The sequence below is a fragment of the Sceloporus occidentalis genome, unplaced genomic scaffold (genome assembly GCF_023333645.1).
Source record: "Sceloporus occidentalis isolate IW3139 unplaced genomic scaffold, rSceOcc1.0.p SCAF_7, whole genome shotgun sequence".
NCBI lineage: Eukaryota > Metazoa > Chordata > Lepidosauria > Squamata > Phrynosomatidae > Sceloporus > Sceloporus occidentalis.
The window spans coordinates 27,321,273-27,338,123 of record NW_028316987.1 but is presented as its reverse complement, the minus strand read 5'-3'; the positions used below and the strand labels follow the sequence as shown (position 1 = coordinate 27,338,123).

Sequence of the window (16,851 nt, the reverse complement as noted above, 5' to 3'; positions counted from 1 at the left end):
GATCAAATAGAGGCTGTCATACTTTGGCCACATTATAAGAAAGCATGGCTCATTTGAAAAGATGATAATTCTAGGAAAGGTAGAAGGTAGTTGAAAGAGAGGAAGATGACATGCCAGATGAAGAGACTCAATTAGGGAGGCCATGGGCCTGAATTTGCAGGACGTAAGCAGAGCAGTGGGCAACAAGAGGGTCTTGAAGATGTCTCATCCACAGGGTTGCCATGAGCTAGGGTCAATTCAAAGGCAGTTAACAACAATAACAAATAGTATGCTGTTTCAAGTGAAAAACTGTTAAAGCAAGTGGAAAGGATATTTTTGGGTTGCAATATTACTCAAAATACTGCGAGAGCATACTCATAATATACAAATAAAGGAATTTGAGTTAGCTCAAATGAAAGCTGTGAGAGGGCATTGGGTAACTGAAAAGCTGGGGTTAAATCTATGTGTAATGGTTCCTACAAACAAATCCAGAATGCATGTTCCAAATGGTTTTTATTGTTGAAGCAAAAGAATCACCAGTCACACAAGCACACTCACCCAGAACTAACAATATATAAAGGTGGCAACTGATAGCAGTTTAGAGAGTTTAGCAGACAGCAATATTTTACCAGGCTCAGGCATGGGGGTCCAATTGGGGAAACATGATTAATGAGCCTGGCTCAGCATGCATCCTAGGAGCTGGCCTGGCCTGCACATGCCGAAGCATCAAGGGAAAAACAGAGTGGCTGGCTGAACTCAACTGAGTTCAAACAGGTATTGCCCAAGTAGGCACATATATAGGGCAAAATGTATCCTGGGGCTATTTTGGGACTTGAATGGATTTTCCAGGTGAGAGAATGGGCAAGGAGATTGAGAATCACCCGGCCATCAATGCAGATGTCTCATAACAAAGGTATATCTCTCCTGAAGGGAGATACTTTGAGCTCTGTCTACATGAAAACATAGATATTGCATGCTCAATTGTTCCCATAGTTGAGGGGCTTATGCATATTTCAGTTGCTGGCAGAGTGCTCTGGGTTACAGGATAAGCACATTCATGCCAAACCTACAGGAACTCCTTATACAATATGGTCAAGCAGCTTCATCCACATTGGGACACCCCCTTTAATATCAAGTTTATATTGAATGGAGGGACCCTTCATGGGGGGGATCTTTGGGGTAACAGCAGGTATGAATGAGGAAAATTGAATTCTAATCAAAACAGCAGAGGATGGTATTGAGCTAGAGATAGACTTAAGCAGATGGAGAGTCTGAGTGGGTAACAAAGTAATGAAGAGAGAAAAGCTGTTCATGTAGAAGGGTTCACTTTTAGGAGCAGTGACTGGAATAAAAGTTTTTCCTGAGCTGGGAAAATAGATGTAGTTAGTGATGTTTTAGAACCAGTTGAAGAGACAATAGGTGGAACATCAGTATCTAGTCTGTCTAAATACCAGACACAGTACCAGACACAGAGGAGGAAAATATATTAGTATTAACCAGTAAGAACAAACTTACATATATATTAGTACATCTAAGTAAAATCAGCTAAAATACAAATGTGCATATAGACAGGCAGCAACCCTATTCTTATATTTAGCTGAACCTTTTAGAAGTTCTGATCATGTTGGAAACATTGCGAAGGGAATGTTAGAGGCATTACCTTAACCCTGACATAGTTGGTGGACTGCCTATAAAGGGGCAAAAGCAAATATGCACAACCTGCAGGTTACATATAGTCCAACTCTCTGTCTGTTGGGCCAACCCCAGTAAGGGTTGCTGCCTCCGCAGTGCTAATGATAGTATGGAAGCAGCAATTCCAGTCAGGGGCACGTAAAGCACCTTCCTCTACCTCAGTGGTTCTTAAACGTTAGTTCTCTACAGGTTTTGGACTTCAGACTCCAGAACTCCTAATTGTTGGCCAAGCTGGCTGGGGCTTCTGGGAGCTGAAGTCCAAAAAACCTGGAGGACCAAAATTTGGGAATCGCTGCTCTATCTCCTGAAGCAACCAGCATTGCTGGTTAATGCCTGTGCAAAAGCAGATATCCCATTTGGGTTTCCTGGGTTGGAAGCAGTAATCCAGTAATGGAAGCACAGTCTCAGTGTGTATGAGAGAGAGAGAGGAGGAGAGAGAAAGAAAGAAGAGTCAAAGTATCCCACTTCAGTTATTCTGGGCCTCCCTGCTCCCCCCTCCAATCCTGGATGTGTTTATGTGTACTTGTATATGTATACGTGTGTGTATGCATGTGTTTATGTATGCACTCACCTAACTAGTGGGGAAGAACAGAGGACAAGTACAAGCTTCTCTTTTGTTCTCTTCAACTGGTTCATCAAATATATATAAAACCAGCTAAAATACAAATGTGTATATAGACAGGCAACAACCCACACACCAGGATGCAGGGACCAATCTTAGAAGCCTAATTCTATATAACAGCTGGCAGAGGATTTCTAGACCATTCCTTGCAAAAGGGAAGGCTGGTTCTCTGTGTCCATCTTGGTTGTGTGACCAAACAGTGCATGAATTTTTATTTTTATTTTTTTATATAGTCAAGGAGATTTTGGAGTACAGAGGAGAAGGAGACCTGTAAACAGCATTGGAGGGGGTCTCCTTTAATCTTTCACTTTTTCTTTTCACTTTTTTCCTTAAGGGGCTTGTGGGGACTTTTACTCAGAGGAAGTGAGTCAGACACTTGCCTCTGAAAGGAGCTAGTAGCAAGGAGCTCTCTAGATAATTCTCTAGATAAATATAGGCCCAGTTGATTGAGCTCATTAGCAGAGCTTGAGGACAAATGCTAAGCCAACAGGGGTTCTTTATGCTGGTATTTAGCAGGGGAAGCCCACAGTTTTGTTTCAGTGCCTCCTTAGGACTTCTCAGTATGGACACTGAGGGCCTTGCTTCAGTCACCTGCAATACTTGTGGGATGTTTGTCTTCTTGCTTATGAATGTGGGGAACTTCAGCTGCACCAAGTGCAAGTTGGTAGGAGCTGGAAGCCCAAGTATCTTAGGGAGCAAGAAGTTTTCTAGAACAGAACTGACTGGATGGTCTTGGACAGAAAACACGTGGAGGAAGATTCTGGGAAGGAGGAGGTCACTTCAAATACAATGGAAATGGATGGTTGGAGGAATGTCACATAAAGAAGTAGGGAAACCAGGGATCATTCTGTGAGTTTGCAGCTACAGAATCGATTTGAATCTTTCTCTGTTATCAGGGATGATTAGGGATGGGCTTCAGGGACAGAACAGGGGAGCCTGTGAATACCACCACAGTTAATAGTTGCTGCTAAGCCTTGGAGGAGGCATGTGGTGGTGGTGGGGGACTCCTTGCTGAGGGGTACTGAAGCAGTGGTTTGTGGGCCTGACAAGATGTCTCAGGAGGTGTGTTGTCTCCCTGAGACAAGGATCCGTGATGTGACAGAGAGGCTGACAAGACTTGTCAAGCCTACTGACCGTTATCCCTTTCTTTTGGTCCATGTGGGAACCAATAATACTGTAAGGCTTACAGCCTTCATAATATCATAAGAGATTATTAGGCTTTGGGTAGGAATCTGAAAGGGCTGGATGCACAGGTTGTCATCTCATCTCTTTTCCCAGTTGAAAGGCATGGTCCAGGAAGGCAGAAGAAAATAGCAGAGGTGAATAACTGGATCTGCAAATGGTGCTTCCAAGAACTATTTGGATTTTTAGATCATGGGCTGCAGTTCCATGAGGGGGGAAATCTAGCAAGGGATGGATTGCATCTCACACCATTTGGCAGAAATGTTTTTGTTCAGGAGGACTTTAAACTGGGTTATGTGGGGGAAGGAGACAGTGCAAAAGCGCTGGATAAAATAGTCAGACTGTCATAGATGGAAAATGCAAACAGTGCAAGGACCCAACACTGAGAGGTAAAAAACAAAACAAAACAAAACAAAACAAACTTGCACAGGCAACAAGTAGGGGGGACCATGGTTTTAATTGTCTCTATACTAATGCACAGAGCATGGAAAATAAGCAAGATGAATTTGAACTCCTAGCACAACAAAGCAAATATAATATAATAGGCATCACTGAAAGCCAGGTAGAGAGCATCTGGATAAAATTTAAAGGGGAGGGAAACAACAGGGATGTTATTGTGGGAGTCTACTACAGACCCCCAAGTCAGATGGAGGAATTGGATGATGCCTTTCTAGAACAGATGACCACACACTCAGAAAGGAGAGATGTATTAGTGATGGGTGATTTCAACTATCCTGATATTTGCTGGAATTCAAGCTCAACCAAATGCTCAAGATCTAGCAATTTCCTCACATTCCTGGAAGACAATTTCATTGTCCAAAAGGTGGAAGAGACAACAAGGGGGTCAGCTATTTTAGATGTGACTCTAACAAACAGGGATGACCTGCTAAATGGGGTGCAAGTGGTGGGATCCTTAGGTGGGAGTGACCATGTTCTGGAGTTTGTTATACAGTAGAAATGAGAAGCCAAACTTAGTCAGACACACATTCTAGACTTTGGGAGAGTTGATTTGAATAAACTTAGAGAAATACTGGGGATGATCCTGTAGTCAGGAATACTAAAAGAGAGGGGAGTTCAGGATGGATGGGAGCTTCTCAAAAGGTAGATACTGAGGGCACAATTTCAGACTGTTCCAATGAGGATGAAAAACGGGAGGTGTCTCAAGAAATCAGGATGGATGACTAATGAACTTTCAGCTGAGCTAAGTTTGAAACAGAACATGTTTAAGAAATGGAAAAATGGGGAAATCACCAAAGAGGAATTCAAACAAATAGCTAGCATGTGTAGGGGTAAAGTCAGAAAAACAAAAGTGCAGAATGACCTCAGGCTTGCTAGATAGGTTAACAACAATAAAAAGTGCTTTTTTGGGTATGTCCACAGCAAAAGGAAGGAGAAGGAAATGGTAGGGTCACTGTGTGGAGAAGATGGCAAAATGTTAACAGGGGACAGAGAAAATGCAGAATTACGTGTTAGATGGCCATCCAACCTCTGCTTAAATTTTCAAATTAAGTGAAGCCTTCTCCTTCCTGAATGAGAAGAGAAAATAAGGGGTGGTATTATATATTAATTGAAAATTGACAGGGAAAGAAGAATTTAAGAATAAGGATGGGAACTATATATAGGGGTAGAAGTCAAATTGAGATTATATACCCCCAATTGAAAACAAGCAAAACCTTTTCATATAATTAAATGGAGAAATTGAAAACTCCAACATCAATAGAGTGTTGATAATGGGGGACTGGAATCCTGTGGTAGATCCACAGTCAGATAGGATGTCCAAAAAGAAAATTATAAAAAATCAAGGGAAATTGCCTAATTCTTTTTTTTTTTTTGAACTTCAGGAAGATAGAGATTTAAAAGATGTCTCGACTGTCAGAATCCACCTTCAGTCAGTCATTCAGGGTGTATTCTGCCATGAGGTTTGTAGAGATAGATAGATAGATAGATAGATAGATAGGGAGATAGATAGATAGGGAGATAGATAGATAGATAGATAGATAGGGAGATAGATAGATAAACTGCAGAGTGGGGGTCAGGGAATAGGTTCTCACCCACAAATAGGGAAGATATAGATGCGCATATAGAGAGAGGAAGTAGAGATATAGATAGACAGTCACTTTGAGAATAGGGGGGCTGCCACCATGAGGAATGGGCCGGATGGCAGTTAGGCAGTTTTATGAGGGGTTGTTGGGAAACTGATACCAAAGATGCATACAGCCTTAGATCTCTAGGAACCAAATGGCCAAACCCCTCCCCCCTTTCCCCCTTCAGAACAAAGGGAGAAATTCTACATCAAAGGCTGAACCGAAGGGAACCAACTCAAAGGGAGGGGTCTGGGGAATTGTAAGGTTCTGTCTTTATTTGGAGTTCCTCAGATTCAACAAAGACGTGGCCAGGAATGCTTCTACTTAGTCCTTATAATAAACTTTCTGATCTAACTGAAGTTTGTCATGGATTTTTGGTCAGAGCAATCCCAAGTCTCACAGTTTGTTGAATCTCACATCTTCATGACGTCCAAGGAATCCCTGCCACTGGAAGAGATGCCAGCTGGCTCAGAAGAAATCTCAGAGGGAGAAAACCCTAGCGGCTGGTGAGCAGTGGGGAGCCAAGCCCAAACAAAGGGGCGATGGAGCCGGTCTGCTGGAGGACCTGTGATTCCCACCTCCGGAGGATGAGAAGAAACGCCGCAGAGCAGGCAGAGTAACGGCTTGGGACCAAGCCGTGGGAGAGGCCATGCTGTGGGCGCCAAGGGAGGAGAACCTGGCAGGTGAGGTGGCCGGCCTTAAGGAGGATCTGAGGGAACTAAAATCCCTGATGTCTCACCTGAGTACCAGAGAGTTGGAGAAAAGGGAAGGGAGAGCGAACGAGGCGCAGCTGGAGGTGACTTACTCCACTCCCAAAACTGCGACAGAGTCGTTAGGCGAGGGTCTGGAGGAGGAGAGCGATGAGGAGGCAGAGACTACCTCGCGACCCCCCTCTCGTCAAGGCAGACTGAATGCGGCCCCCAGAAGGGGGAGAGGGAAGCCGAGGCATTGAGGGAGCTCCTGGCGAGTAAACTGGAAGCCAAATTTAATGGGGATCCTGAGCAGCTCCCATTCTTTCTGGCCCAGGTGGCGGGGCATATGAGGACCTGAGGAGACTACTTCCCGGACGAAGGCGAGAAGGTACGCTGTGTGACTGGCAGGCTGGAAGGCCAGGCGGCCCAGTGGCTGGTGCAGCTATACTACTGCAGGGCACCGGAGCTTCAGAACCTGGCGGCCTTTATGACGGCGCTGAGGGCCCGATTTGAAGATCCCTTCCGAGTGGACCGGGCCAAAACTAAATTCATGACTCTCCAGCAAGGCAAGCGGTCAGTGGCCGAGTATGTGTTGGAGTTTAGAAGTGTGGCGGCACAGATCCCAGATTACACAGAAGCCATGAAGGAGCGTCAGTTCCAGGATGGACTCAACTTGGACCTACTAGAGTGGGTGCTGATGCGAGGCAACCCAGAGGGGCTGCAGGAGTGGATACGGTGGGCCGGGGAGGCTGAAACCACCAAGGAGCGGGTGCGACTAGCCAAACAGCGGGCCGCTCTCTAACAGGGTAAGGCCCTGGTAAAACCATCCGGAGGAGGCGCCCAGATCCATCCAAAATCCATGAGGGAGACGGACAGACAGTGCAGGATGAGGCTGGGGCTCTGCTTGGCTTGCGGGATGAAGGGGCATCTCATTGCAAAGTGCCCAGAAGAGGCCGGCGACAAGGCAACCCTCAAAGCGCTGCTGAGCTTCGGAGGAGGAGCGAGGAGAGAGGCTGCGGGCAAGCCACCCACCCGGGGACTGGAACTCCACGCTTTGAGGCGCACCCGAAGGGTGCAGACCAGGACAGGAGCATCCCAGATGTGGTGAGTGGGGGAGTGCCCATTTATTTCTTGGAGGCAAAACTGGGGCACAAGTGCAAAGGAACTATGGGAACTTTGCTGGCAGCCCTGGACTCGGGCTGCACTAGGCGCTTAATGAGCCCAAAAATAGTGCAGGCTTGGGGGATCAGCCAAGAGCCTCTACCTGAGGAGATCCCTTTCATGCAAATTGATGGCTCCATGATGGGAGGGGTGCCCAGCAGGACACAGACAGAACTCTTAACTTTGAAAATTGCTGGACACCAGGAACACATACAGTTTGTAATCGGAGCGACCCAGGGTTGGGACTTGGTGCTGGGCATAGATTGGCTGGCGCTCCATAACCCTGATATTAATTGGAAGAATAAGCTGCTGACTTTCAACGACCCAGGATGCAAGCAGCGTCTGAGGCTGAAAGGACACTTGTCTGCAGAGATTAACCGAGCCCTGACCGTGAAAATGAGGGGGCCCTGCGCCATGAGCGCAAGCACAGGGGTCCAACCTCCATTAGGATTCCTGGAGGTATACTGAGATTTGGGGGAGGTTTTTGAAGAAAAGGAATGTGATGCGCTGCCCCCCACAGGGACACAGACTGTGCTATAGAACTGAACCCAGGGGTTGCCCCACCCAAACCAAAGATGTATCCCATGACACCCTGGGAAATGAGCACGCTCAAGGAATTTATTGGGAAAAACCTTGCCAGAGGGTTTATTCGTCCCTCCAGCTCGCCTTTCGGGGCTCCAGTATTTTTCAGGGAAAAGAAGGATGGGGCCCTGAGACTGGTAATAGACTATAAAAATTTGAATGCCATAAGCACCTGCAGCAAGTACCCGCTGCCCCTGATGAAGGATATGCTGAGCTGGCTGTCCACAGGGAAAATCTTCACTATATTGGATTTGCAGGATGCTTACTTTCGAGTAAGAATCAAGGAAGGGGACGAGTACAAAACGGCATTCCATTGTCCTTTGGGGGCGTTTGAATATTTGGTGCTTCCATTTGGTCTTTCGGGAGGTCCTTTTTGCTTTATGAAGCTGATACATGAAGTTCTGCATGATCTGCTTTTTGAAGGAGTGTTGGTGTACCTAGATGACATTTTGATATATTCTCAGGATCTGAATAGCCATGTGCAACTTGTCAGAAAAGTGTTGAAGAGGCTGCTGGACCACAAACTGTACGTAAAACCGTCCAAATGCCACTTCCACACAGATAAACTTGACTTCCTGGGATACAGGGTGTCGACCCAGGGGCTGCACATGGACCCACACAAGGTCCAAGATGTGCTGAATTGGCCTGAGCCCAAAACATGCAAGCAGGTGCAGAGGTTCCTGGGATTTGCAAATTTTTATAGACAGTTTATCCCTGATTTTGCTCAAGTGGCTCTGCCTATTACTAATCTGTTGAAAACCTCTACCAGGGAAGGGAGAAAGAGGCGAGGGCAGAGTCTCCCTGGAACTGAAAAACCCAAGCCCTCCACAAAGATTCATTGGACCCAGGAGTGCACAAAGGCGTTTGAGGCTTTGAAGCAGTTGTTTAGCTCAGAGCCAATCCTGAAGCACCCCGACCCTGAACAGCCTTTCATAGTGCAGGTGGACGCGTCTGATGCCGTAGTGGGGGCAGTGTTGTTGCAGAGGGACAAGGGGGGCCACCTCAGAGTGGGGGTCAGGGAATAGGTTCTCACCCACAAATAGGGAAGATATAGATGCACATATAGAGAGAGGAAGTAGAGATATAGATAGTCACTTTGAGAATAGGGGGGCTGCCACCATGAGGAATGGGCCGGATGGTCACGTATTGCATGGAAGTTAGGCAGTTTTATGAGGGGTTGTTGGGAAACTGATACAAAAGATGCATACAGCCTTAGATCTCTAGGAACCAAATGGCCAAACCCCCCTCCTTTCCCCCTTCAGAACAAAGGGAGAAATTCTACATCAAAGGCTGAACCGAAGGGAACCAACTCAAAGGGAGGGGTCTGGGGAATTGTAAGGTTCTGTCTTTATTTGGAGTTCCTCAGATTCAACAAAGACGTGACCAGGAATGTTTCTACTTAGTCCTTATAAGAAACTTTCTGATCTACCTGAAGTTTGGATTTTTGGTCATTGCAATCCCAAGTCTCACATCGACAACCTTATATAATAACCCCAAAGGATATACATTTCATTCAAAACAACATGATTCCTTTTCCCATATTGACATGTTCATAATTCTGCAACTTTAATGTCAAGAATAAGAGAAATATCAGTTCTGCCCAAAATTGATTCTGGTCAGAATCCAATTCTATTGGTAGTAGAACATGGCACAAAGCAATATAAATGGAAAATAAATGCAAAGCTTCTAACAAATGATGAATTTGTCCCAAAAAACATTAAGTTCTTCTTCCAAGGCCCACAAATGAAAACAATATGGGACACACACAAAGCAGTAATGTGGAGGCTGCTCATTAAAAAAGGTACAGAAAAAAACTACAAGGGAAAAGTAGAGAGATAGAGAAAAAAAAAGAAACAGAAGAAAAGATAAGAAAAAAATCAATCTGATAAAAAATTAAAAAACCAACTTACTCTTCTGCAAAAACAAATGAACTCTAACTTTACTTATAAAATAGAACAAAAAAATAAAAATACTAAATTAATAAATTAATAAAATAAATTTAAATGGTTGGCTAATAGATTTAAGAAAGAAAGAGAGAAGAAATCCATTGAAAAAATAGATGGCGAGAGATAATAATTATATAAGCAACAATTAAAAAGAAATTTTCCCAGTTTTACACAAACATTTTTAAAAAAGAAACAAATTCAACAAACTAAGAAGAACTTTTTGCATATTTCTGTGATAAGAAGGAAAGAAACTATTTCTCAGAAGACAATAAAAAACCCTATCAAGATTTTACCAGCGTAGAGATCTCAATAGCAATTCATAATTTGAAATTGGGCAAATCCCTGGGACCTGATGGGTTCACGATGGAATACTGTAAAAAAATTGAGGAGGAACTTAGAAACTCCCTTAAAGATATATTTAATGCCATTCAGAAAGAAGGTATACCAGAATCTTAGAAATAAGCAGACATCCTCGGCTGAGGATACTCTTCCTATTTCAGATGATTCCCATTATAACCTCTGACATAGTATTTAAAGAATGGCATAGAGATATTTCTCAATTTATTTGGAGAGGCAGGAAACCGAGGGTCAAATTAAAAATATTGCTGGATTCCCGTGAGAGGGGCAGACTAAAACTCCCAAACTTAAGGTTATATTTTGAAGCATGCTGCTTATTATGGTCAAAAGAATGGGTCACATTGTCAAATGAAGAACTGCTGGAATTGGAGGGAGATGGTGCAAATTTTGGCTGGCACGCATATTTGGCCTACGAGAAAGATAAGCAAAATTTAAAAAATGCAAATCATTGTATAGGAAAACATTATATAGGAAAATTAGAGTGTAGGATAGGTATAAAAGAAGAATATTATCAAAAATGGGATGGTGGGTATTCCCTTATGAAGCCTTTTACAGAAAAGAAATGATTAAAGTTACAAAGTGGTATAATTACAAGGACATTTTGGAAATGAGAGATAGGAATATTGAGTTGAAAACAAGAGATAAATTAAACAAACAATCATAGAATCATAGAATAATAGTTAGAAGAGACCACAAGGGCCATCCAGTCCCAGAAGGATGGGATATTAATTGGTTCACACACAGATAAATTTTAGAAAGATACAAAATGGATACAAAAATGTATGGTTTTGAATTGAAGAAAAATCAGTATTGGGGAAAATACTAGCCAAAGGGAAAAACAAACTAATTGGAAAATTATATGAGGTTCTCCTAAAATATGATACAGAGGATGAAGTCATTAAAGAGCAGATGATAAAATGGGCAAGAAACACTGGCCACACTATTTAAATATCCCAATGGGAAGAGGTTTGGAAAAATGGATATAAATATATAGTCTTCCAAAACTTAAAGAGAATTTTTTAATAAAATGTTTTATCTATGTTTTGCGAAAATATACAAAACAAATAATTATACTTGTTGGAGGTGCAAAAAAGAGAAAGGTACCTTTTACTACTGTTGGTGGATTTAGAGACTTCGAGAAGACTGAGAGAGTTGACTTAGGAAGGGATAAAGGAACAGGAGGGTTTGGTAGGTGTGGAGGGTCTGGGTATGAGTAAATATGAGAAGGTATGTGGAAGGGTAATAAGGAAGGTTAAGAGAGGACATAAGGAAGATAAGAATTGGAGGTGTAGAAGAAGGTATGGAAGGAAGTAGGAAGTAAGAAGAGAGACCTGGGAAGGTTTAAAGTTGGAGGCTTAAGAAGGATAGAGAATTTGTAGGTAGGAGATAGAAGAAGAGGAAGAGGAAGATTATGCTTAAAATTAGGTAAATATGAAGCAGAGGTTGGTCTTATCTAAGTGTTAATTTATTACTTCTACACGCCTGAGGAAGTTAGGAATTGGAGGAACTGCGCTCCAGTGGCTCTGTTCCTATTTCTCAGGCAGATTCCAGATGGTGATGCTGGGGGACAGCTGCTCTTCTAAAAGATAGTTGACGTCTAGCGTCCCTCAGGGTGCCTATCTGTCCCCCATGCGATTCAACATTTACATGAAGCCGCTGGGTGAGATCATCTGGAGTCATGGGGCATGGTGTTATCAGTATGCTGATGACACCCAAATTTATTTCTCTATGTCTCCGACTGTTGCAGTGACTAAAGATGGCATCTCTCCTCTGGATGCCTGCCTCGGGTCGGTAATGGGCTTGATGAGGGGAAACAAACTCAAACTGAATCCAGAGAAAACAGAGGTACTTGTGATAGGTACCCCAAGTCTGGGGAAGGAGATTTGTCAACCAGTCCTGAACAGGGTCACGCTTACCCTAAAGGACGAAGTTTGCAGTTTGGGAGTACTCTTGGATTCGTCGCTACAATTGACATCTCAAGTAGATGCAGTGGCCAGGAGTACTTGGTACCAGCTTCGGTTGATACACCAACTGCACCCCTACCTGGACCGAAAGGACCTGGAAGCAGTAGCACATGCACTGGTAATCTCTTGTCTTGATTTCTGTAATGCGCTCTACATGGGGCTACCCTTGTACCAAGTTCAGAAGCTTCAATTGGTTCAAAATGCGGCAGCCAGATTGGTCACTGGTTTGTCCAGGTTTGACCATATTACACCTGTTCTAAAATCTCTTCACTGGCTACCAATCAGCTTCTGGGCACAATACAAGTTGTTGGTTATTACCTATAAAGCCTTACATGGCTTAGGCCCAAGTTACTTGCGGGAACGCCTCTCCCTACACAATCCACCCTGCACTTACAGAATAACTGGGAATAATGTATTAGAACACCAACTAGGCTCACATCGACTTCCCAAAGAGCCTTTACTGTAGCTGCTCTGAAATTGTGGAATGGTCTTCTGGAGAAGATCCATCTTATTGCCTCCTTGGAGGCATTTTAAAAGGGCACTTGAGATGGATCTCTTCCGGCGAACCTATCCACCTGACCTTGTGTAAGAGATATTCCCCATCTTTCTGACCATTGTATAACTCTTATCGTGTTTCTACCTGATGAGGTAGTTTTAATGAATTGTATTTTATTTTATTGATGTGTTTTTATGTGTTTTTATGTCCAACCTCTCAATTGGACTTCTGTAACACGCTCTACTTGGGGCTACCATTGTGCCAAGTTCGGAAACTTCATTTGGTACAAAATATGGCAGCCAGTTTGATCACGGGAACTTCTAGGAATGACCATATAACACCGGTCTTAAAGTCCCTGCACTGGCTGCCTATTAGCTTCCGGGCAAAGTACAAGGTGTTGGTGATTACCTTTAAAGTCCTACATGCTTGGGCCCAGAATACTTGAGGGAATGCCTTGTTCCCTATTGTCTGTTCTGCACACTCTGGAAGAAATCTACTACAGCCAAAAAAATCTAGGCTAACATCAGTTTCCCAGAGGGCTTTTTCTACTACTGCTCCAAAACTATGGAACGTCTATGGAGATCTGTCACATTCCCACTCTGACAGCTTTTAAGAAAGCACTTAAGACGGATCTCTTCTGGCAGGCCTTAGTTACTTAGTTACCCTCCCCAGATATAGAGATATTTGCCCCCTCATCTACCTATTCTTCCCCGCCTATTTTTATGTCTATTTTTTAATTGAATGTTTTAAATATTTTTAATGCTATATCATCATTGTTCAATTCTGTTTTAATGTTGGGTATGGGGGGGTTGGTTTAGGGTTTGATTTTTATTTTTATTTTTTTATTTTTCCTAATCTTACTGTGACTTGATGTGTTTTATTGTTGTAACCCGCCCGGATTCTCCGTGATTGGGTGGGCTAGAAATAAATCTATATTATTATTATTATTATTATTATTATTATTATTTTAGTGAACTGTAATCTCGTCTCAATCCATTGGGAGAGGCGGGAAAATATAAATAAACTATATTATTATTATTATATTATTACACTCTTATGTTTATCCTGATGGGGATTTCATGGGTAAGGAATGATTGTAATAGTGTGTGTGTTAATTTTTGTAATGGATTGTTTTAATAATAAAGTGTTTAATTAGAAAAAAGAAATTAGCAGACATAATGATGTAACCAAAAGAAGGAAAAGAAAAAACAACAACTGTGGGCAATTATCATCCAATATCCTTCTTAATACAGACTATAAAATTTACACCTCTTATCTTAACATCAAGACTCTATCCATGAAGATCAAGCACATATAGATTATGAAGAAACAGGAAGGTTTTCAGTTGACAAGGAAGTCAGACAAGGCTTCATTTTATTCCTGTATTTGTTTAATTTTTACACAAAACATATTGTACAGGAAGCAGGAATAAACACAGGAGAAGGAATCTTGAAAACCAGAGGAAGGAACATCAACAATTAAAGGCACCATATAATCTGCAGAAAGTACCGTAGCAAATACTTTTGGTGCTGGAGTAGAGTTCTACAGATACCATGAACTATTAAAGATATAAATGAATAGTTCTTAGAGAAAATCAAACCTGAATTCCTACTAGAAACAAAGATGATAAACTGAGGCTGTTGTACTTTGAACATATCATGAGACAATGTCACTCATTAGAAAAAAACAATGATGTTTGGTAAAATGGAAGGCGGAAAAGAAGACTGCACTGATTTCACACAATAAAGGAAGCTACACTTCTGAGTTTGCAAGAGTTCATCAACTCAGTTGATGACTGAGTAGATAGACATTGCTCATTCATAATTAATTTGATAGTAGCCTGATGTAATGATTGGACCGGCTCTGGAGATCAGGTTCAAAAAACCCACTGCGTAAACTTGGGCAAGTCACACATCCTCAGAAGATGGCAGTGGCAAGCCCCTCTTAAGAAACATGCCAAAAAAACCCTATGATGCAAAGAAAACCCTATGAGGGTGGAGTAAAAAGTGACCTGGAGACATACAATAACAACAGTACCAACAGCAGCAAACATTTCTTGACATCTCTTAATCTGATAGTAAAATATTATCCTTCTACTTGGTGCTGATTTTAATGTCTTCAATAATGTGTATATAAATATGTCATAAGTGATAGAGATCTGAAGAGATTGGGCATGCTCCAGGTGGCATGGTTTTACGAGAAATCAGTTCATATGTGATTTCAATGTGCTGATGATTACCTATGAGTATACTCTTGAGTAAAGGTGGGCAGTTATCAGAAATGAGGTGGCCCATATGGAATTTATTAATGTAATAACAATCTCCCCACCTCCACCCCAGAATGAATAGTTTGCCTTGATTCCACTGTTTCAAAACTGTTGCGGTGCTGTAGCTGACCTGTTTCATTTTTTGTTTCCTTAGAAAACTGTGAGGTTGGTAGTAAATTATCTCAAGACACAAAAGGCAGTAGTTCGAGTGAGTCCTGAGGTACCTCTCTACTGCATAATCCCAGCCATTTGTGAAAAGTGTGACTTCAGTCAGGAACACCTTGTCCTCTTGAGGGACACCTTCACTGGAGAGGAATTGGAACTTACACAGTCATTGAATGAACTGGGGATAAAGGAGCTCTATGCGTGGGACAGGAAAAGAGGTAAGTCAAAAATAACATACCCCTAGCCAGTGCCTGTGTTTGCTGCGCGAGGGAGCCGCAGCGGACAAATGGCGCGGCTTCCCCGTGCAGCAAAAAGAACCCACAAAAAGCGGGTTCTTTTTGCAGTGCAGTTGTGATGCTGCAAGACGGCAATGGCACACTTGCGGTGTCACAACCACGCTGTGACGTGCGGACGCTAAGCGTCCATCACATCTAAATGGCGGTGGCCATGTGTATAGGGCGCCACCATTTTTTACGTCCCCAGTACTTACTAGGGGTGAGGCCTGATTGGACGCTGCCTACTCAGCCAACCCCTAGTACGTACTGAGAGTGGAGCAAAGGCCCGTCTGTAATGGGCCATTATTTGAAGTTAGTGCTGACAGAAGTGCATGGCTATGAGGAGAGGCATGAGGGAATGTATACATTTTTAAAAAATGTACCACCTTTAGTATTGGGGATGTATACAGGCTGATTTTTCCTTGAACTGCTTAAGTAGTGATATACCTCTTAATACTGCCAGTGAGCTGCATTTTTGATACCATGAAATTCTTGGGTTAAAGACATTTGTACCCCAGCAGTTTCACAGTTCACTGAGTCCTACTGTTAGTTCTCTTCCATAGGAAATAAAACAGGGAAGAAGAATCTCTCTCCATCTCCCGAAGTCACACATTCCATTTGAAGTCTACACTTTTATGGAAGTGATCATGGTAGCATTCAAATTAGCCTTGAAAGTTGAAAGGTGTAGGGGTAGTTTTATATAATAGAAATTACAGTACAACCACCCTATCCATGGGGGAATATGTTCCCCGACTTACTGTCAGATAATGAAGATCACAGATAATAGTGAATTGTATATTTCTGTTGGAGGTTGACCATAAGAGTCATAGAAGACCATAGAGGATGTCCAAATGTGTAGAGAGACCAAGGCCTGTTACAGACAGCCAAAATAAAGCTGCTTCGAGTCACAGTGGAGGTATGGTGTTTCAATGATGCATGCGTCCTAAGAGTCCAGAAGTTGCACCAAAGCCACGCTCCAGCCCTAAGGACTGGAGCGTGGCTTTGGTGTGGCTTCTAGACTCTTAGGACGCATGCATCATTGAAACACTATACCTCCACTGTGACTCGAAGCAGCTTTATTTTGGCTGTCTGTAACAGGCCCAAATTTCTTTGAATGCAGGTAAGGGAAATTGTGGGTACTGGTCCTGCAGATACCAGGATCATACTGTACTATTACATGTTAATGGTAACTGATTTTAAATGTAAGTATTGGGAAATTAATACAAGTAATACAACAGTTAAAACAAGATAGCTAAAAATTCACCTCATAAAATCTAAAAATGTAATTAAACTATCAATTAAATTAAAGCAACTTTAAACAGTAATAATTAAAAAGACACAACAAATAGACAATAGAGCACATTGTACAAAGCCTATTCCTCTTGAGC

The 16,851-nt window shown here is 42.6% G+C and overlaps 1 protein-coding gene across 2 annotated transcripts in view; it reads left to right on the top strand.

Moving 5' to 3' along the window:
- COBL (cordon-bleu WH2 repeat protein) overlaps nucleotides 1–16,851 on the top strand; it is a 192,699-nt gene that overhangs the window by 36,401 nt on the left and 139,447 nt on the right. For both annotated transcript variants that reach the window (XM_089532471.1, XM_089532470.1), the window contains exon 4: nucleotides 15,178–15,406. In XM_089532471.1, the coding sequence (XP_089388597.1) occupies nucleotides 15,178–15,406 (229 nt within the window). The remainder of the gene's footprint in view (nucleotides 1–15,177; nucleotides 15,407–16,851) is intronic.